General features: G+C 32.3%; 1 protein-coding gene across 4 annotated transcripts in view; it reads right to left on the reverse strand.

The window, feature by feature from the left end:
* Positions 1 to 23,864, reverse strand: part of LOC114332856 (uncharacterized) — a 348,079-nt gene that overhangs the window by 31,170 nt on the left and 293,045 nt on the right. For 2 of the 4 annotated variants that reach the window (XM_028282646.2, XM_028282668.2), the window contains exons 8-9: positions 13,104 to 13,190; positions 6,694 to 6,847 (exon numbers count right to left, since the gene is read on the reverse strand). In XM_028282646.2, the coding sequence (XP_028138447.2) occupies positions 6,694 to 6,847; positions 13,104 to 13,190 (241 nt within the window). The remainder of the gene's footprint in view (positions 1 to 6,693; positions 6,848 to 13,103; positions 13,191 to 23,864) is intronic. The other 2 variants (XM_050652319.1, XM_050652320.1) reach the window with 1 other exon arrangement.

The raw sequence follows: 23,864 nt of genomic DNA on the forward strand, positions 1-23,864 counted from the left end.
CAAATGTTATAAGGTGTTGTGGAGCTTTCGAGTTAGCTTTAAGAGGTCACGACGAAAAAGAAAATTCAGAAAATAGAGGCATATTTAAGGAGCTGGTCAATTTTAGCGCCGAATTTTTTACGGTCAATTTTAGACAACGACTTAAAGGTTCATATTATTCAAAGTACCAGATCTTTCAAAGGTCTACCTTCTCCGGACATTTAGTTGCTTCTAATTTATTTATGTCGGAGAAGTTTTCTGCTTATAAGCATCAGTTCTCCGAATCATTTCTTAATGAACCATGGAGACAATTTTAATTTTTAAGCAAAACTCGGTTTAAAACTGAATTAGAAGTAGGTACTGTATTAGCGAGACGAATTAAGTACTACCTCTGGGGCTGTTTCGCTATCGGTTTTATTGTAGAGGGAAGGTTCAAAAAGCACATTTGAAGAAACTATTAAACTTTTAAGTATTTTAGTTACCATTCCTATATCAACATCTGAAGCAGAACGCTGTTTTTCGATGTTTACATCGAAACCTAGTGCTTTAGGTATGCTATCTGCAGAAAAGCATTTTGTAAATTGTATTGATAATTTTAATTATAAAGTCATTGAAAACTTTGCAACCAAAAAATAGAAGAATGAACTTCATATATCGTAAACTTTAAACGTGACATTACAAAAATTTGTGCATGTGTGTGAATAATGAAATAGTATTATTTTTATAAATTGGTAAATAGAGACTAAATCGTAATAACAATTTTCAAGCACTATCAGCAGTAAATGCTGGTGGTAGGTTAAGAGGTTTTTATTATTAATTAATTTACGGAACTGTTTTGATCAATGTTGGACAATTGCTTGGCACCTCAGATCAATAAACTTAAGATATGTACATAAGATAAAAGTATCCGCGCATTTTTTTTAGTTTTTGTTGTCAGTATACCTTTTTTTGACAATATCGTGAGTCCGTCACTAAAAATTTTGGCGGCTGCCCGAGTTGTGGCACTACCTTCTTAAAGTGGTACGAGCCGCCACTGCCTTAGACAGACTTGAAATGAAACAGTTATCGTGGTTCGGACATATGGCGAGAATAAGTGAAGGTAGAACTGTAAAGAGGGTAAGGAAAGCGGCATCTGACAACAAACGACGAAGAGACAGGTCAGCAAGAACGTGGAACGCAAATTATGGAAAGGCTTGCGTAAAAATAAATATTGGGTGGAGAGAAGCAGAAAGACTAGCTACTGACCGAACGGCATGGAGACGTCTGATTTCTCCACTTATCTCGACACCGTAAGGTACAAGAGGACGGCTTAAGTAAGTATGTAAGTCAGTAAGTAAGTAAGTAAGTTATTAATAAAAATGTATGTTTTATTTACGACCAAACGTTAAGGTGGCAATATTTGGCTCACTTACCTTATATGAAGGAAGAAGAAGAATTATATACTATATAATTCTTATAATGATATATCATAATATAATATATAATATTTATATCTACGTAAATAATGTTGTAGAGCACTCGTTAATTTTTTTCATTTTAGCACATACAAAACAAAGAAAAACAAATTGTTTTTTGTCTGTGTTGTAATGCATCACGTAGAGGCGCCGCCGCCTCCTCAGCACGAGGGTTTATAAATTGTGACCGGTTTCTCTGTGAATATTAATGGCGGCCAAGTATCTTTTGGTTATGGTTTTGACGTACGACATTCAGATCACGTCGTGTGTCGGGGATCATTCGGTGTAATTTATTTATGTGTTGTATTATTGCTGACAGAAGCGCTAAAGTAATTGCTGATAAAACAATAAACACCAATTGATTTTAGAAGCTTTGCAAAATTTCTAAATTGGAGGAAATACAAGTGCTAATAAATAAATCGAAAGGGTTTTGATACAACTTTTAAACGAGCATTTGTAAATTAAAAGCCTATAGACCAGGGAGAATCTGTGAAAAAACGTCTATTTTTGGATGTGCGAGGTGGCATTCGGATTTTTGCAGATAAAGTTAGGTGACAACTTCAATAATAATAATTGACTTATGCTCCTTCTCAAATATGACCGGAACGTTATTAAAATAATTAAAATATTTAAAAACTTCGAAAAAGATCGATGTTTTTCTACTTTCTTTGCTTTTAAATTTAAAACGATTCATTTCGGAACAAAATCGTAGGGAAATAAAATAAAGATAATTGAATTTTATGTGATAAACGATTAGTTAAAATGTCTTAAATTATTACTCTTTCTGCAAAATAGCAATAAATACAAAATAAGGGGGCAAAATAGGCCTGCTTTTATTCAATGTTTTCAACCACTTTGGTTGCACTTAGAACTTTCATAATTAGCTTAGAAAATACTTACAACATACTTGAATCTTTCACCAAATTTCATTAAAATCGACCTGATAGATTTTGCAGAATAATTTTGCAATCTATATTTTTTTAAAAACGTTCAAATTTTTTAAAAACTTTCCAAAGAAAACGTAGACAATTTAGAAGTTTGCTAATTTTTTACATATAGAGGTTCTCTACCTATCTAATACACTTTACAGAATTAAAATCGGATTATTTAGCGGCCTCAGCACTGTTTTAAATTTATAAACAATTTTTTAGCTTATAAACAAATGCAGTGAGGACATTTGAGTTGGCATAAATTCATTTTCTCAAGAATAGGCGTCTCTGGAGGTAAATCCCGAAACAGGTGGATTTGTATTTTTAAATTTTAATTTTTTGGTAAACATATCATACTAGAGATGTCATCCATCTTGGCGTCATGACGTAATCGATGATTTTTTTAAATGAGAATAGGTGTCGTGTGATAGCCCAATCGAAAGGCTATTCAATTTTGTATTCACTAATATAAATATTAACATAATTATTTATACAGGGTTTGAATTAAAAAAAAAATTAATTTAATTAATTGCAATATTTAGATTACGTCATCACACCCAGATGGATGACATAACTAGTATGATATTTATGATAAAAAATTATAATTTAAAAATAAAAATCGATCTGTTTCGGGATTTATCTCCATAGTCATCCATTTTCAAGAAAATGGATTTATTCCAACTCAAAAGTCCTCACTGTATTTGTTTATAAGGCAAAACATTGTTTACAACTTTAGAAGAGTGCTGAGACCGCTTAAATAATCCTTTTTATTCTGTAAAGAGTATTAGATAGGTAGAGAACCTCTTTATATGTAAAAAAATTAGAAAACTTCTATATAGTTTACTTTTTGTTCAGAAAGTTTTTAAAAAATTTGAACTTTTTTAAAAAACAAATTAGATTGCAAAAATAATTATGCAAAATCTATTAAGTCGATTTTAATGAAATTTGGTGGACGGTTTAAGTATGTTATAAGAATTTTCTAAGCGAATTATAACGATTCTAAGTGCACCCAAAGTGGTTGAAAAACATTGAATAAAAACAGTCTTTTTTGTCCCCTTATTTTCTATTTATTGCTATTTTTCAGAAATGATAATAATTTAAGACATTTTAAATTAGTAGTATATTATACAAAATTCAATAATATTTATTTTCTTTCCCTACGACCTTGTTCCAAAATGAATCGTTTTAAAGTTATAAGCAATGAAAATAGAAAAAAAAATCGATATTTTTCGAAATTTTTAAATATTTAAATTTTTTTATTAATGTTCCGGGCGTATTTGAGAAGGAGCATAAATCAATTATAATTATTGAAGTTGTCACCTAACTTTATCTGCAAAAATTCGAATGTCACCTCTCACATCCACCTCAAAACAGATCCGTCCTGGTCTACTAGTAGTATAGTCGAAACAGTTGTTTAAAAATAGCGAGTTTTTCGAAAATATTTTGTCATTTGTATACTGATTTAGGTGAAGATAGTTCTATATGTATACAATATCTACTTATTGAATTTCTTGGCCCGATCCTTGAACTGTTTTTTTTTTCATCGCTTTAAAGTGAGCTTTTTGCTTCATAAGTGAGCTTCCTAAGTGAGCTTTTTCAACATATGCTGTCATTATTGATTTTTCTCATCTATTTGATTATTTTGAAATATTTAAATTCAACGAATTATAAAATTAGATAAAAAAAACTCAAATTTTAAGAGTCTATGCAAAGCATTAGTTGTACAGTAGTATAGTTAGCAAAGTACAGAATGAATCGATTTGCTTGAAAATTTGAGAATAAGTAGTGGATAGACCAAGGATCACAACATATATGATGCCGAAAGGCGCTTTTACCATGGGGGTGGTTGCCACCCAATCACGGGGGTGGAAATTTTTTATTATATTTTGGCCGCAAAACTTGATAAAAACGTTGATTCTAAGCAAAAAAGGTTCTATACATTTTTTTTGATAGAATTAACAGTTTTTGATTTATTCGCTATCGAAAGTGTTAGTTTTATATCGAAAAAATCAATGTTTTACCAATTGTACTCATTTATGATTCACTCAATTTTTGCCTTAGAAAAAAATTTTTAAACCAAGTTTTTGGGAATTAAATTTCATATTTAAACGTTTTTCGTATCTCTGATGCTAATCTTTCTATTCTGAAGAAAATGGCATTTTTTACCAAACTTCAAAAATTCGTTATTCGCTTTTAACTCTAGTTTTTTAAAACTAATCATTTTAAGCCACTCAAACTTCTAGAATCTATTAATAATACATAAGTAAAGAAGAATGAATAAGGCCAATGACTAAAAACACCCCTAACTTACATTATTATGCTACCAATTGAATTTCTCCTTTTTTTTTCAAAAAAAGATATTGATTTTTTAACCGTAACTTTTTTATTTTTTATCTTAGAAAGTTTGGTAAAAAATAATTTTGTAGGTTTTTGCAAGATCTATAAGCGTATTATTATTAAATCTTTTAAAAATCCTCAGTCGCAAAAAGAGGTGAATTTGAAAGGGTTGGTAAAGATGGTTTTTGCATGTTATTACAGGTTTTAATTGTCAATAATTCATTGAATTTTTGACGTAGAAAAAATTTTTGCAAACCAGGCTCTTGGAAATTAAATAAGCTACAATTTCATTATTAAACATTTGTTCGTATCTCTGATGCTAATCTTTCTATTCTGAAGAAAAAGCCATTTTTTTCCAAACTACAAAAATTCGTTATTCGCTTTTAACTCCATTTTTTTAAAACCAATCATTCTAGGCCGGTCAAACTTCTAGAACCTATTAATAATACATAAATAAAGAAGACCAAATAAGGTCAATGACTAATTTTAATTAGGGTTGTGATTATGGCGGTTGCTTCCGATCACTTTTTCGCTGAAAAAAATATGGACTGACATTCTTTTCATTATACGTCACTTAATTTTTGAGCTAGAGACTTTTTTTCTATTTCTGGAGATAGATGTTTTTAAATACTTTACATTAGTTTCAACAAGTTATCCTCGAAAAATGCATAGTTTTCTTGTCTTTTGACATTGAACCTACAATATTTAGCATTTGACGAAGAAGAGCTAACATATACTAAAGTATAGTTCGATTATTATTGGTCTTAAATAAAATTTAAAAAAACGGTTTTGTTTATTTTTTCAAAAGCTACATTTTTTTTAAGTAAAGTTGTTTTGATAAAATGAAAACTTTTGGAGTTGTTAGCAGAAAACTTATTAAAAAAAACATTGATTTTTTCGATATATGTAAAACTAACACATTCGATAGCGAATAAATCGAAAACTATTAATTTTATCACAAAAATATATAGAACGTTTTTTGCTTAGAATGAATGTTTTTACCAACTTTTGTGGTCAAAATATAATAAAGAATTTCCACCCCCCAGATGGGGTGGCAATCACCCCCATGCTAAAAGGGCCTTTCGGTATCAATTGATTTTGATCCTTGGACTATCCGCTACTTATTCTCAAATTTTCAAGCAAATCGATCCATTCTGTAAAAATTGCGAGGTTTTGTCCTATTTTAAGCTTCATTACTTGGACTACCAGTGCTTAACAAAGCGTCGAAATTTCAGCTGGATTCATTAATTAATTTAAGTTATTTTGTGAATAAATTTGTTGATTTATATTTTGATCATTTTGATCACACGTACTTTTGTGTACATTGCACATAGGCTTTGGTTATAATGATAGTCATAAAGAAGGGTATAACTACACTTTGTATGCTGAACGAACGGAGAATAACTAACCATAGGAATAGGGGCACTGAACGTATTCCGAAGCATTACACACCCCGTTGATCTGGCGAGCTGAGCGAAATCGACGAATCCCTATCCTTCACAACGACTATGTGTGATGAACGTAGTTTACATTATCCCGCCTTATTCACTTATTTCGCGTTGAGAAATAAATGCGACTTATAATTAATTATCTTGATCATTCCTCATTACTGATATAAAGCAATAAAACCGCAGCTGTGAATTTTAAATACTGTTTACGGACAATTTGGCTTAAAAATCTCATATATATTTATTTCTTTAATATATAAATATTTCTCCTTCTATTCCTAAGTTAATAAACGCGATTCCTATATTTTTTATGCGACTAGTGAAGAATAATGTCCAAAATACCGTACCTGTATACATACATAAACATCTAACTCTGTATCCAAAATTAAATAGAGATACTTCTCGTTAAACCCACTACATTCCCTAACCCACTAACATCTTATTCTACCAACTTTCCCAAACTTTCGTGAAATTTTAAAAAACCTCTCACGATCTTGAGCTCTATATCGTGTCGGCATAACGATCGTTAAAAACAAGACTTTTTACCTCTCTTCGGTACACGGGAAACATTTTCCGTCAATGAAATCTTCATAAGATTCGCAAGGAAACGCTGGAAAGTGGCATCTTGGCGAGACGGAGTCGATGAAAAGATGGTATGCCCTTCTGTGGTTGCACAGCGAACGGCCTTCTACTGCTGAAGCTGAAAAGTATACGGTTGGTTTTAAAATCATGTTGGTATTTATTTGCGAGATAAAGTTAAAGAAAGCTTTGTGCGATATATCTAGGCAATGTAAGTAAAGTTGTAAATTTGGCGAATAAAAATATAGCCAGGGTAGCTAAGTAACTAAAAACTAATATTTTTAATGAAAATTATCACATAGGTAATCGCATATACACTGTGTCCGTAAAGTATGGAACAAACTCTTTTTTAGCTAAACAGAGCATTTTAAGAAATAGTCCTGAAACACGTCGATTTTTGATTTTAATTTACCGTATTTTAAAATAATATTCTAATATACAGGGTGAATTACTTTCGAGTAATGACGTCACCGTCATTTTTTTTAAATGACACCCCCATTGTGTCTCAATTTTCGGATTACTCTAGCTGAGCTGATTCCAAAAATGTATCACATGTTGATTCAAATTGGTACATTGTGGACAAAAATACAATAGTTTTGTGTGTGCTCATAAAGTAACGCGTTAGTTAAATTAACAATATCAAAAATACTTATTGTCTTCTTCTTTCTTCTTAAGGTGCCTATCCGTTCCGGATGTTGGCGACCAGCATGGCTATCCTAACTTTGCTTGCTGCTATTCTGAATAGTCCGGTTGTCGATGTATTAAACCACTTTCTCAGGTTTTGAAGCCAAGATATTCTTCTTCTCCCTGGTCCTCTCTTTCCAAATACCTTGCCTTGAAGAATGAGTTGCAACAAGCCATATCTCTGTTCATTCCTCATAACATGGCCAAGATATTCTAGTTTGCGCTCTTTGATTATGTTAATAATCTCGCATTCCTTGCCTATTCTACTTATTGTCTAGCGGACAGAATATGGAAGAAATTATTTTTTATCAATTTAAAAGAAACATAGTAGGCTATGTTTTTGTCAAATGTCATTATTTGTTTAGTAATTTATTGATGTTCAGTGACAGTTTAGTACTACAATATTTTTGGTATTTGTGAATGTTTTAATTATTGCTTAGATTTAATTTGAAGTAGAAATGGAGTTAAGTGTAAAGCAAAGAATTGAAGTACTTATGATGATTGGGTATGGAGACAGATCGCGAACTCAGATGGAAGTGTGCAATTTGTTTAATGATAAATATCCAGAAATACCTATAACGCGTTCAACAGTCAGTAAGATTGAAAAGAAATTTCGAGAAACTGGTACGGTTGAAAATGCACGGAAATCAGGTCGTCCCTCTGCAAATTCTAAGACAGTTAGATGTTTTACTTAGTTTTGAAAAAGATGCGCACACTTCTGTGCGTAAAGTTAATCGCGATATCGGTGTTAGCAAAACAACGGTACACAAACTATTAAAGCTTGAAAAATGGTATCCTTATAAAATCAAACTTGTGCAGGAATTAAACGAAGATGATCCCGATATAAGAATTCAATTTTGCGAAGCAATGATGGATAACTGCCACCGAGACCCTCTCTTGGTACAAAACATTATTTTTTCTGATGAGGCTACTTTCACGTTAAATGGCGAGGTTAACCGTCAGAATTGTAGATACTGGGCAAAAGAAAACCCCCACTGGATGCGTGAGCATCATACACAATACTCGCAAAAGGTAAATGTATGGGCTGGAATTGTAAGAAATCGAATCATCAGACACTACTTTATCGAAGGTAATTTAAACGGGGCAACGTACTTTGAGTTTTTAAGGGGGTATTTCGTACCTACTTTACGTAATTTGTTTCCCAGCAGATGAAAGTTAATGGTTTCAACAGGATGGTGCACCTCCATATTATGCTGCAGATGTTAGAAGGTACTTATATGAAATTTTTCCGAACAGGTGTATTGGTAGACGTGGACCTATTAAATGGCCAGCGAGGTCACCAGATTTCAATCCTTTTAATTATTTTATGTGGGGCCACCTGAAGAATGTTGTATATCAAACGAAACCAGCAAATATTCAAGAATTAAAACAGAGAATTCGGACAGCAATAAACAATATTTCTCCAGACACAATAAACAAGGTTCAACAAGAATTTGTACAACGTTTGGGTTACTGTCAAATACAGCAAGGGCTGCAGTTCGAACATTTATAAAGTCATGTATTTCATCATATTCTGTCCGCTAGACTATAAGTATTTTTGATAATATTGTTAATTTAACTAACGCGTTATTTTATGAACACACACAAAACTATTGTATTTTTGTCCACGCTTTACCAATTTGAATCAACATGTGATACTTTTTTGGAATCAGCTCAGCTCGAGTAATCCGAAAATTGAGACAAAATGGGGGTGTTCCATTTAAAAAAAAATGACGGTGACGTCATTACTCGAAAGTAATTCACCCTGTATATTAGAATATTATTTTAAAATGTGGTAAATTAAAATCAAAAATCGACGTGTTTCAGGATTATTTCTTAAAATGCTCTGTTTAGCTAAAAAAGAATTTGTTCCATACTTTACGGACACAGTGTATATCATATTCGGTTATTGCAAAAAATCATATCGATAGGAGCTTCCGCAAGTTTCAATCTCCCACTCAATCTCAACCCAAAAACTCTGACCTTGATCATACAAAAGCTTTTCTTCTTTACATCAAAAGTGTCACTGACAAAATCAGGAACCCCCCCCCCCATATTTACTCCCAACAACAAAAATTTTCATCCCTTGTCCAATCAGTCAGATACAACATTCCAAATGAAAAACACGGAGTTTATGAAATTCCTTATGCAGACTCTCTCCGATCTTACATTGGCCAAACCAATCGTAAAATCCAAAATAGGATTTATGAACATTCATTTCTGTTTGTAATTTCGATTCAATTTTAGCTCTCTAGATTAACACCATTTAGATTTTATATTCATTTAGTATTTCATCTGTTCCGATTGATAACCATGTCAGCCGTATTTGTTTCTTCTCTATATTTTTGGCTTTACATTCGAGATCAACCCAATCTTTTGATTCACTTTTTGCCTTTGTCCTATTGTTTCCTCTGCTGCCACTGTTAAGCTTGTTTTGATGTTTTACCCAGTTAGTTTCTATATCTTAAATTTCGACCATTTGTAGTTTTTTTTACTGTCTTTTTTACCGTATTTATTCTTTACTGCCTGTTTTGTAGCTCTTTAAAGTTCCATATTTTTTTCTTATTTTGTTGAGCGTTCTTATTTTCATTTTTTATTATGCTATTTTATGTTACTAAGAACTACGTGGTTTATCTGGTTACGTTCTCTTTAGCTTGAACTATTTTATTTTATGTGGTTTTTGATGACGAAATTTTATACTGGCAATATGTGTATTTGTTGCTGAATCTAAGTTGCATAGTATTGTTCCATTATCGTTGGTTTCCTCGTGAATTGTTTATTTTTCTGCAACTTCCCTATTATTCTTCCCGTTTATACCCCTGGCATTAAATTCTCTATCATTATCAGAATTTGGTATCTGGCAACCTTTTGGCAAGGATCTTGTTGCTTGTAGAAGTCTTCACTACTTGCATTTCTTGTTGGAGCGTAAACATTTACTATTGGCATATTGGCTTCTATGTTCTTGATTTTGATATATGAAATTGCTCCACTAATTTTTCTAAAATCCATAACTTTTTTTATTTAAAGGCAGCCGCATCAACCATATTGGTATTAGCGGATGGATTTAATGTATACAAATCCATAACTTTGATTCTTAGTTTTTTTTTACTTATCATAAACGCAGTTTTATTTTTGCCCTGCTTATTTTCTCCGGAATAGTAGGTATAGTACGAAGTTCTTGTTTTGTATTTTTCGTAACGATAGTTTTCTTTTTTTTTTTTTCTTCAGCCATTCCATTTTTGTTGGATATCCTTAAATTTTTGTCAAATTTCTTGGTTCTATTTTTGTACCCTTTCGTAGTTTTCGTGTAGTATTCGGTTTTCTTGTTTTAGGGCATTGATTTTTTCATTAATTCTTTTGATCCTTTAGAATTCCTTTTATTATTGCTTATCTTTATTTTATGTCCTGGTTATACAGGGTGTTTGGTAGGTCGATGGAAATTTTTTAAGGGATAATAGGGGACGCCATTTGCAACATTTTTTGCTAATGGTACATTCCATGTCAAATCACTCAGGCAAAAAATTTTGGATCTCTGATTTGTCTGAAAATTGGTATATAGCTTCTGCGGGACGTAAATATAAGATATTTAAGGTCAAAAAATCTTCTTCTTCTTTTTTTCTCAAAATGTTATTTTATGCGATTTTACAGTGATTTGGTGTTTATTTAAACAAATTTGCATTTTCTGTCGTAAAGTATCAATGAAAAACATAATATTTTAATAGAAAAGACTCAAAAATGTCATTATATGGCATTATAACAAGTTATTTTGAATCAAAACAAGTTTTTGATCAAATTTAATAGTGTAAAAAACGTTAAAATACCGTTTTTTTACATTTCCCTCCATTCCCAAAATACATCATCATCGATTTGGCTGAAAATTTTCCCACAGATAGCCAAAAGATAGGACTTTAAGTGGTTAGAAGCATTTGAATTATATTACAATACCAAAAAAGTTACATGCAATAATATCAGACCCAAAAGTATATATTAGTCCAATCGGGATAGCATTTGACCTTGAATGCCGAGATGCCCAAAATTTCATTTTTCTGATCTTTAGGGGAGTCAATAGTAGCCTAAATTTAAAATCACAAATGAATTCCTCCGTTACGTTAGCCGCCATCTTGATTTTAAAGGAGAACCTGTTTTGCTCAATAACTCCGCCATTTTTAACTTTTCGACAAAAATGGTGGGAACTGAAATTATTCCAAATAAATCGTATTTACAATTATTACAATTTCTTTTTAACAATTTTTGTGGTGAGGTCGATATTTTCGAGTTAATTTTACTTACAGTAGACGCCTATATTTTTGACTATAATATTGCATGTAACTTTTTTGGTATTGTAATATAATTCAAATAATTTTCACCACTTAAAATCATATGTTTTGTCTATCTGTGGGCAAATTTTCAGCTAAATCGATTATGATGTATTTTGGGAATGGAGAAAAATGTAAAAACGGTATTTTAACGTTTTCTACACTATAAAATTTGATTAAAAGCTTGTTTTGAATCAAAGTAACTTGTTATAATGCCATATAATGATATTTTTGAGTCCCTTCTATTAAAATATTATGTTTTTCATTGATACTTTACGATAGAAGATGCAAATTTGTATAAATAAACACCAAATCACTGTAAAATCGCATAAAATAACATTTTGAGAAAAAAAGAAGAAGAAGATTTTTTGACCTTAAATATCTTATTTTTACGTCCCGCAGAAGCTATATACCAATTTTCAGACAAATCGGAGGTCCAAAATTTTTTTGCTCCAAAATTGAGTGATTTGAAATGGAATAACCCTAATAATGTATCGCTCAAACTGTTAAGGTTTCCGAAATAAAGTTAAATTTGTCAATATTCGACAACCGTCTATTTCACGTTTAAAAATTATCTAGGCGTACTACCTCCCTGTTTTACGAATGGAATAAAAATGAAAACCTACAACACTTACTCTTCGCATACAATTTCCATCAGCTATCGTCATTCTCCGAACGCATAACAAACAAAAAACAATCTACCTGCTACGCTAACAAAAAATCTACCTGCTATGAAGTGGTTTAACAGTTTAAGCGATACATTATTAGCAAAAAATGTTGCAAATGGCGTCCCCTATTATCCCTTAAAAAATTTCCATCGACCTACCAAACACCCTGTATACTAGGCGTACTACCTCCCTGTTTTACGAATGGAATAAAAATGAAAACCTACAACACTTACTCTTCGCATACAATTTCCATCAGCTATCGTCATTCTCCGAACGCATAACAAACAAAAAACAATCTACCTGCTACGCTAACAAAAAATCTACCTGCTATGAAGTGGTTTAACAGTTTAAGCGATACATTATTAGCAAAAAATGTTGCAAATGGCGTCCCCTATTATCCCTTAAAAAATTTCCATCGACCTACCAAACACCCTGTATATGTTTTTCTATTTTTCTTTTGGAACACTCTTTTTGTGCTGTTCTTCCTATCCTTTTGCTCTTTCCGAATAGTTTTTCTTTTTGGCTTATATTTATTATTCTTTTACCACTGTCATCCGTTTCTAGCCTCCATTTGTTATCTATTCTCTATTTCGCCCGATATAGCGAACAAGTTAAAAGAGAAGCTACTCACTCATACACACTAACTTATAGACACACATAAGTACTATTAAACAATAAAATTAAGAATTGATTTAACCATTGCACCTACCTTGATTAAAATTATTTCTATTTACAGGTTTTTGTGTAAGTTCAGAAATTATAGTTTCAGCTAATTCAGCGATAGGAACTTCTATAGCTATAAAGAGAAGAATTGGTTAGGAAAGTAAAAGCAGCAAGCATGTTAGCTGAAAGAATAGAATATTAGAAGATATAAGAAATTTATAAAATAGTCTAGGCGCCAAATAGAGGTCACCGTGTCCTTTTCAATTCTGATGGACAAACTCAACGGTTTCTTATGTATTTTTGGCTGCTGATTACGAATTTCGAGGGTGGAATTCGATCCGAGTGGTCAAAAAATTGTTATAAACAATTTAATTGTTTATAAATTTTTTATAAGGCTCTGGCTCATAAACTAAAAGAGATAAAAAAGAATGTTTTAAAGAAAATTTGTTCGCTGATAAAAAACGAAGAAAAAAAAAAGTTTACCGAACGTAAATCCAATAATTAGAACTCAAGATATTGTAAAATAAGTGCACAATGCAAATTTCAAATTGCAAAATAAGTATTTTTCGAAGCTTTATCGCTCGTAACTCGGCTTCTACGCATGCAAATGGGCCTTAGAATGTCTCACTTTAAAGTTTAATGAATATGCTTCCAAACAAAGTTTGTTAAATTACTTTGTCTTTATTTGTTTTAGAGTTATATCCGTTTAAAGTTAAAATTTTCTTAAAAAAATTGTAAATTAATTTGTTTATAAGGGTTTCAAGCAAATTTGAGCTATAAACATTTATACTTTAATTAACAATAATGATAGAAGAACTCAAAAGGAACATTTTGAGCTTAAGAAAATGTTCGTATGTTTATTTTTGGCCAAGATATCGATATTTTAATAGCGCGCTCTGAGGTGCGATATTAACTCACCGCGTAAAGGTTCACGAGCAAAGGGCTTGTTTATATGTGGGCGGTTTGCCAACGTCGACTGCGCGGTTTACCTGTTTTACTTGATCTCACCCTAATGCCGCCTTTGCAGTTTCACCCTAATACCAGGAAAAACAGGGGGAAAACAGGTAAACCGCGCAGTCGACGTTGGCAAACCGCCTATATATGGACAAGCCCTAACTTCTCGATGCAAATTTTAATTTCTATGTATATAGTATATTATATACGTTATGTTCATTTTTCATTTTTGAAGATCCTAATAAAATTTTATCATATAATTTTTATAATTAAATCATCATACTGTACCTCGTATCACCTTTCATTCTATTCACTTTGTCTTCTATTTTTTGTACTAAATGAGAAAAAAAAATTAAATACTAATATTTCAGAAATAGAACTAAAAACTAAGTTGATATTATTTATTAATACTATTTTTACAAACATTATCTTTCATGCATCTGCATCGAGATATACAGAGAATCTCAGCTTTTTTACATCTGAATAAGTTCTTAGAGCAATTTTTACAGTTACATGGTGGTACTAAGTATGTTCTTGTGGGCAGTAAAACTAAAACTTTCTGGGGCTTCACAGTCTAAATATCTAGATGATATCCATATAAAGTGAATTTAGTTCTTTTGCAACATCATCATCGCCACAACATAAATGCTCGTCTTATATGCAATGATGATGCTGTAAAATAACTCGATTCATTTTTATATGGATATCACATATTGGCTCATTTGCATGCGTAGAAGCCGAGTTACGATCGATAAAGCAACGAAAAATACTTACATACTTGACTGTGAGCCTCATAGCGCGCCATTAAAATATCGATATATTGAACAAAAATAAACTTACGAACATTTTAAAAAGCTCAAAATGTTCCTTTTAAGTTTTTATATCATTATTGTTAATTAAAGTATAAATGTGTATAGCTCAAATTTACTTAAAACCCTTATAAACAAATTAATGTACACTTTCTTTTTGAAAATTATAACTTCAAACGAGTATAACTTTAAAACAAATGAAGCTAAAGTAATTTAACAAACTTTGTTAGGAAGCCTATTAAAGAAGCTTTAAAATGAAACTCTCTAGGGCTCATTTTCATGCGTAGAAGCTGAGTTACGATCGATAAAGCTTAAAAAAATTCTTATTTTGCAATTTGCAATTTGCATTGTGCACTAATTTTATAATATCTTGAGTTCTAACTGTTGGATTTAAGTTTAGTAAACGTTTCTTTCTTCGTTTTTTATTAGCGAACAAATTTTATTTGAAACATTCTTTTTTGTCTCTTTTAGTTTATGAGCCAGAGCCTTAAAAACAATTTATAAACAATTAAATTTTTTATAACAATTTTTTGACCACTCGGATCGAAATTCACCCTCGAAATTCGTAATCAGCAGCCAAAAATCCATAAGAAACCGTTGAGTTTGTCCATCAGAATTGAAAAGGACACGGTGACCCCTCTGGCGCCTAGACTAAAAGGCACAAATATACCATTTTTTAAAAACTAGAAATAAAATAATATTAGTAATATACAGTGAAGACGTTTGAGTTGGAATAAATTCATTATCTCGAGAATGGGCGAACTTGGAGAGAAATTCTGAGACAGGTCAATTTTTATTTTTAAATTATGACTTTTTGGAATATATATCATACTAGTGACGTCATCCATCCGGGTGTGATGACGTAATCGATGATTTTTTAAATAGGAGTAGGGGTTGTGTGATAGCTCATTTGAAAGGTTATTTAATTCTCCATTCAATCATATAAACATTACATTATTTATAGAGGGTGTACAAAAAAAAATTTATTACATTAAATTTACACAAAAAGAAAAATGTAAGCAATTTATTTAATTCAAAATACATTTTACTTCTGTCAGAAAAACAGGTAATAATGTTTATTTCACAAATAAACGTTGCTTTTCGCTAAATTCAATTTTAAAACTGCTACGAGACAGGTGGGTGGCAGTTTTAACATTGAATTTAAGCGAAAAATAATAGTTATTTATCAAATAAACATTTCTTTCTGTTTTTTAACTGCACTCAAATGTATTTTGAAATAAATGAATTAAATGCATTCTTCTTTTTGTCTCAATTAATTTAATTAAAAATTAATTTTTTCCAGATACGCTGTATAAATATAAATATATGACCGTTTATATTACTGAATAAAGAATTAAATAACCTTTCAAATGAGCTATCACACGTCCTCTACCCTTATTTAAAAAATCATCGATTACGTCATCACGGCCAGATGGATGACGTCACTAATATGATATAATATATGCCAAAAAGTCAAAATTTAAAAATAAAACTCGACCTGTCTCAGGATTTCTCTCCAAATTCGCCCATTCTCGAGATAATTAATTTATTCCAACTCACACGTCCTCACTGTATATCTAATGAACAAGTTTTATACAGAGTGGGTCAAAGAAAAGAGTCCACTTCGATATTTGGCAGTATTTATTAGATTTTAAGTAAATGAAGAAACAGGTAGATTTTTTATCTATGGGTTACACATTTTTACTGTACATACACCTGTCATTTGTCAACCCCTCCTTTCCATCTCCCCACCCCTTATTTTTAAATAAGGAATAGGGATCGTGTGCTACCACATTTGAAAGATTATTCAATTCTCTATTTAGTAATATTAACATTGACATAATTATTTATACAGGGTGCCCAAAAGAATTAATTTGAATTAAATTAATTGACACAAAAAGAAGAATGTATGCAATTTATTTAACTCAAAATACATTCTACTACTGACAGAAAACAGAGGAAAATGTTCATTTGATAAATAAATATTGTTTTTCGCTTAAATTCAATATTCAACCTTCTAAGAGGCAGATGGGTGACAGCTTGAAAATTAAAATTAAGCGAAAAGCAATGTTTATTTATCAAAAAATACTTTTTTAATTTTGTGACAGCAGTAGAATGTTTTTTGAATTAAATAAATTACATACATTCTTCCTTTTGTGTCAATTAATTTAATTCAAATTAATTCTTTTGGGCACCCTGTATAAATAATTATATCAATGTTAATATTACTTAAGAAAGAATTGAATAATCTTTAACATGAGCTATCACACGACCCCTGTTCCCTATTTAAAAAATAAGGGAGGGGAAGTGAAAGGGAGGGGGTTGACACATGACAAATGTATGTACCGTAAAAATGTGTCACCCTTAGATCAAAAATCTAATAAATACTGCCAAGTATCGAGGTGGACTTTTTTCTTTGGCCCACTCTGTATTTAATTTGAGCATGCTGTGAATTTCTTTTTAATATACTGGATTAATTTTTTATTTTTTTGTTAGTTTATAAAAAATTCAATTAAATACTAACATGCTTCGGTCTAATATATTTTTGATTTCTTATTGGCTACGAAAATAGTTATTCGGCTACTAAATGTTTAGCAAGTATACTTGAGCTTTATTTTTGCCCATTTGCTCCTCACCTCATTCGACCCTAAATTGAGCAGCAATATAATTTTTAAGAAAAATATCAAATCCCATTTTTCATCTGATCTTTAACCTTATCACACCCACATCTGTCCCTTATAATAGCTAACTCTTACACCAAATAATATCGCTGAAGGCACCGACAAACAAATGGCTACATCCCTCCTGCATTTGCCCCCCCTTAGGATAGAAATCAACGTGGTCCATCGACTGTGACCCCAATTCCTCCTCTACCTTTTCTCCTTCGTAAGGATGTGACCCCAATTAAGCACTACTAAATTTGCCGGAAAAGAAAATTAAATGTCGCCGTGACGAATTTACGGCGTTACGAATTTATGGCGTTACGAGATGTCTTGTCACGATATATTTTGAATAGTCCGAATGACTGGACTATAAATTGAGCAGCAATACAATTTAAAAAAATATATCAAATCCCAGTTTCCATCTAATCCTTAACCTTATCACATCCATATCTGTCCCTTATAATGGCTAACTCTTACACCAAATAATATCGCTGACGGCACAGACAAACACATGGCTACATCCCTTCTGAATGCGCCCCCCGTTAGGATAGAAAACAACATGGCCCATCGGTTGTTACCCCAATTAAGTAATTTTGAATTTGCTAAAAAAAATTAAATGTTCGCGTTACGAATTATACCGTTACGAATTGGTATAAAGTTTGTTCCAATACGACCGAGAACCGTCACGAAACGGTAACGCTCCTGCGCAGTAAACAAAATCCGTTCCAACAAAAATATGATCGTCATCGGATGGTTTTTCCCACTGTTCCAACAAGAATTGTGATCTTTCGACGACGGTTTCGTGATGATCATTTCAGTAATCGGGCCATAATCAGGCAAATGCATGTGCTGGTTGGACTGACTTGCGCACTAGGATTTAATTCTTTAAATTTTTGGAACCTTGCAAATTTTGGGCCTTTTTGCAAATCGAAAGCGAGAATCGTGATCGACTAAAAGCACACAAGCTGTCACCAACAAAAATGACAAATGATAATGAAAGATAAATCAGTTATCAGTCAGATAACCGTTCCAACATCGGTTTCCAAATTACCGTCATGGGACGATAACTGGGCGATACAATTACGAACATGCGCACAACAAACGGTACAAGTAGTTTCGTGACGGTTTCTGGACCGTCCAAAAGTTCATGTTGGAACAAACCTATAGTTACGAACTGTCGCCGTTACGAATTAGTGGCGTTACGATTTTACGGCGTTACGAAGTCTTGTCACGATATTATTTGAATAGTCCAAGTGACTGGACTATAAATTGAACAGCAATACAATTAAAAAAAAATATCCAATCTCAGTTTCCATCTAATCCTTAACCTTATTACACCCACATCTGTTCCTTATAATGGCTAACTCTTACACTAAATAATATCGCTGACGGCACCGACAAACAAATGGCTACATCCCTTCTGCATTCGCCCCCCGTTAGGGTAGAAATCAACGTGGCCCATCGGCTGTTACCCCAATTAAGTAATTTTAAATTTGCTAAAAAAAATTAAATGTTGGCGTTACGATTTATACCCTTCCGAATTGGTATAGTTACGAACTGTCACCGTTACAATGTGTCGCCGTTACGAATTGGTGGCGTTACGATTTTACGGCGTTACGAAGTCTTGTCACGATATTATTTGAATAGTCCGAGTGACTGGACTATAAATTGAGCAGCAATACAATTAAAAAAAATATCAAATCCCAGTTTCCATCTAATCCTAAACCTTATCACATCCACATCTGTCCCTTATAATGGCTAACTCTTACACCAAATAATATCGCTGACGGCACAGACAAACAAATGGCTACATCCCTTCTGCATTCGCCCCCCGTTAGGGTAGAAATCAACGTGGCCCATCGGCTATGGCCCAATTAATTAATGCTAAATTTGCTAAAAAAATTAAATATTGGCGTTACGAATTAGTACAGTTACGAACTTTCGCCGTTACGAATTGCCGGCGTTACGAATTTACGGCGTTACGAAATTTCTTGTCACGATATTATTTGAATAGTCCGAGTGACTGGACTATAAATTGAGCAGCAATACAATTAAAAAAAAATATCAAATCCCAGTTTCCATCTAATTCTTAACCTTATCACATCCACATCTGTCACTTATAATAGCTAACTCTTACACCAAATATCTCTGACGGCACAGACAAACAAATGGCTACATCCCTTCTGTATTCGCCCCCTTTAGGATAAAAATCAACGTGGCCCATCGGCTATGGCACAATTAATTAATGCTAAATTTGCTAAAAAAATTAAATATTGGCGTTACGAATTAGTATAGTTACGAACTTTCGCCGTTACGAATTGCCGGCGTTACGAATTTACGGCGTTACGAAATTTCTTGTCACGATATTATTTGAATAGTCCGAGTGACTGGACTATAAATTGAGCAGCAATACAATTAAAAAAAAATATCAAATCCCAGTTTCCATCTAATTCTTAACCTTATCACATCCACATCTGTCACTTATAATAGCTAACTCTTACACCAAATATCTCTGACGGCACAGACAAACAAATGGCTACATCCCTTCTGTATTCGCCCCCTTTAGGATAAAAATCAACGTGGCCCATCGGCTATGGCACAATTAATTAATGCTAAATTTGCTAAAAAAATTAAATATTGGCGTTACGAATTAGTATAGTTACGAACTTTCGCCGTTACGAATTGCCGGCGTTACGAATTTACGGCGTTACGAAATTTCTTGTCACGATATTATTTGAATAGTCCGAGTGACTGGACTATAAATTGAGCAGCAATACAATTAAAAAAAAATATCAAATCCCAGTTTCCATCTAATTCTTAACCTTATCACATCCACATCTGTCACTTATAATAGCTAACTCTTACACCAAATATCTCTGACGGCACAGACAAACAAATGGCTACATCCCTTCTGTATTCGCCCCCTTTAGGATAAAAATCAATGTGGCCCATCGGCTATGGCACAATTAATTAATGCTAAATTTGCTAAAAAAATTAAATATTGGCGTTACGAATTAGTATAGTTACGAACTTTCGCCGTTACGAATTGCCGGCGTTACGAATTTACGGCGTTACGAAATTTCTTGTCACGATATTATTTGAAGAGTCCGAGTGACTGGACTATAAATTGAGCAGCAATACAATTAAAAAAAATATCAAATCCCAGTTTCCATCTAATTCTTAACCTTATCACATCCACATCTGTCACTTATAATAGCTAACTCTTACACCAAATAATATCGCTGACGGCACAGACAAACAAATGGCTACATCCCTTCTGTATTCGCCCCCGTTAGGATAAAAATCAACGTCACCCATCGGCTATGGCCCCAATTAATTGATACTAAAGTTGCTACAAAAATTAAATATTGGCGTTACGAATTAGTATAGTTACGAACTTTCGCCGTTACGAATTGCCGGCGTTACGAATTTACGGCGTTACGAAATTTCTTGTCACGATATTATTTGAATAGTCCGAGTGACTGGACTATAAATTGAGCAGCAATACAATTAAAAAAAAATATCAAATCCCAGTTTCCATCTAATTCTTAACCTTATCACATCCACATCTGTCACTTATAATAGCTAACTCTTACACCAAATATCTCTGACGGCACAGACAAACAAATGGCTACATCCCTTCTGTATTCGCCCCCTTTAGGATAAAAATCAACGTGGCCCATCGGCTATGGCACAATTAATTAATGCTAAATTTGCTAAAAAAATTAAATATTGGCGTTACGAATTAGTATAGTTACGAACTTTCGCCGTTACGAATTGCCGGCGTTACGAATTTACGGCGTTACGAAATTTCTTGTCACGATATTATTTGAATAGTCCGAGTGACTGGACTATAAATTGAGCAGCAATACAATTAAAAAAAAATATCAAATCCCAGTTTCCATCTAATTCTTAACCTTATCACATCCACATCTGTCACTTATAATAGCTAACTCTTACACCAAATAATATCGCTGACGGCACAGACAAACAAATGGCTACATCCCTTCTGTATTCGCCCCCCGTTAGGATAAAAATCAACGTGGCCCATCGGCTATGGCCCAATTAATTAATGCTAAATTTGCTAAAAAAATTAAATATTGGCGTTACGAATTAGTATAGTTACGAACTTTCGCCGTTACGAATTGCCGGCGTTACGAATTTACGGCGTTACGAAATTTCTTGTCACGATATTATTTGAATAGTCCGAGTGACTGGACTATAAATTGAGCAGCAATACAATTAAAAAAAAAATATCAAATCCCAGTTTCCATCTAATTCTTAACCTTATCACATCCACATCTGTCACTTATAATAGCTAACTCTTACACCAAATAATATCGCTGACGGCACAGACAAACAAATGGCTACATCCCTTCTGTATTCGCCCCCGTTAGGATAAAAATCAACGTCACCCATCGGCTATGGCCCCAATTAATTGATACTAAAGTTGCTACAAAAATTAAATATTGGCGTTACGAATTAGTATAGTTACGAACTTTCGCCAGAGAACAAGGACCACAGAGAAACGACACAACCGCACTAAAAACGTGTACCGTTTTTGAAGACGCATGCGCGAACCTGGTTGCTTTAGGTATCACCAGCATGCTAATTGTGTCCCTCCTGGTTGTTTTACGATAGTCCGTAGGCGTGTATGGTAAATACTCGACTTAAAAAGTTTGTTTGAGCATTTATATAATTATAATAGTTAAAATGTCTGGTTACTCGTATGTGTTTCACGGATGTTCATCTGCGACAGGAAGAGAAATAAGTTTATTTAGATTTCGTAAGAATAATAACAGGTAATTGTTATTGCTTTGTAATTTTTACATAAGTGTTAGTTATTACGTATCTAATAGTCTTATTTTGACTTGATTAAATATTATTGATAATAAATCATGACGAAAGTGATTCATTTTCTTGAATTTAATTACCCCTACGTAATGCATATAAAACTAAACTTCGCTCTGCCAAGCAAGGGATATTTCAAATTAAAAATATTAAATTTGGTGTCAGACGCAAGTCTACGAAGGTTCAGCCAGGTCAAAAATTCAACAGATGTTTTCCGTATGTTATCGCACTCCAAGATATCCTATTTTTACGAAATAAAAATATATAAAGAGTTCTATACACGAGAATTTCTGATTTAAACGACAAAAACAAAGTACGATTCAAACAAAAATTGTTGGAAACATAATTGGGCCGATAATTGAGAAAATCTTAAAATTATAGCAGAACAAGACTTCAAAATTGCAAAAACACGGTTGCAAATAAACAAACTTACATTCAATAATGAAAAAACTAAATACTTATCTACCTTTTGCAGTGCAGTATACAAAAATTGTCTGCCAACTTTTAATTATTTAAATATAAATAACAAAGGTTACCTATACAGGGTGGGGCATTAGTGTGACAAAGTCCAATTACTCGTTTATCGTAAGAGATACGAAAAAAAGTTAGTTAAGTAAAAGTTGGGGCACACATAGTACCATAATTTAAAAATATTTTCAAATATACAGGGTCGTCCGTATTGACAGGGTGACACAAACTTATGTTTTTTTTAATGGAACACCCTGTATATTTTTACATTTTTGGATTCTCCTCGATGTTTTCTTTCTTAAAATATATGGATTTGTAATATTATACGAGGTAGTTTAAAAGTTAATTACGTTTTTTTGTTAATTTCGTAGCAAAATCTACACCCTGTAGAATTTTAGTGATTTGACATCAAATTTTTATTTTATGTTCAAACGATTTTTAATATAGTCTACTATTGTTAAACATTAACAGTATAGCGAAATGTTTAATTTTAGTATACAGGGTGGGTCGAAACTCGGAATGAGTATTTTCTGAGTTTTCTTAAATGGAACACCCTGTATTTAAGTATTGTAATGAAATGATATTTTATGGTACTTTTTTATTTCTTAAGCATTCCCTATACCTAAGTGCTTTAATTTGTAAGTTATTCGTGATTCTTTAAGCCAAACATTAATTGTAAGAAAAATTACGTGAAATTTTACTAGGTGGCTGTGAAAATATTTAATCAGAAATAATTTTTGGAAAAGAAAATACATCATAATCTAGTCTGATCCTTAATTTATTACTATTGGATGAAATATCCAAATAAATTCGTGGTTAAGTTTGTTGGTGCGCAAAATATTAATAAAAACATACAATATTCTACCTCGTCGGCTATGACACTAAATTTTCTTAAAAATTTGACATTATACTATTTTTATAGATTCAGTTGCTTTGTTACCATTACTAATATGTATTTTTCTTATGAGAAACTGACTAATAAGATTTTGGTGCTAGTGGAATATAACAAAAATGTGCTACTAGCAATAAGAATTTTTCATTAGAAATTCTCTGATAGACGAC

Source organism: Diabrotica virgifera, chromosome 5 (genome assembly GCF_917563875.1).
Source record: "Diabrotica virgifera virgifera chromosome 5, PGI_DIABVI_V3a".
Taxonomy (NCBI): domain Eukaryota; kingdom Metazoa; phylum Arthropoda; class Insecta; order Coleoptera; family Chrysomelidae; genus Diabrotica; species Diabrotica virgifera.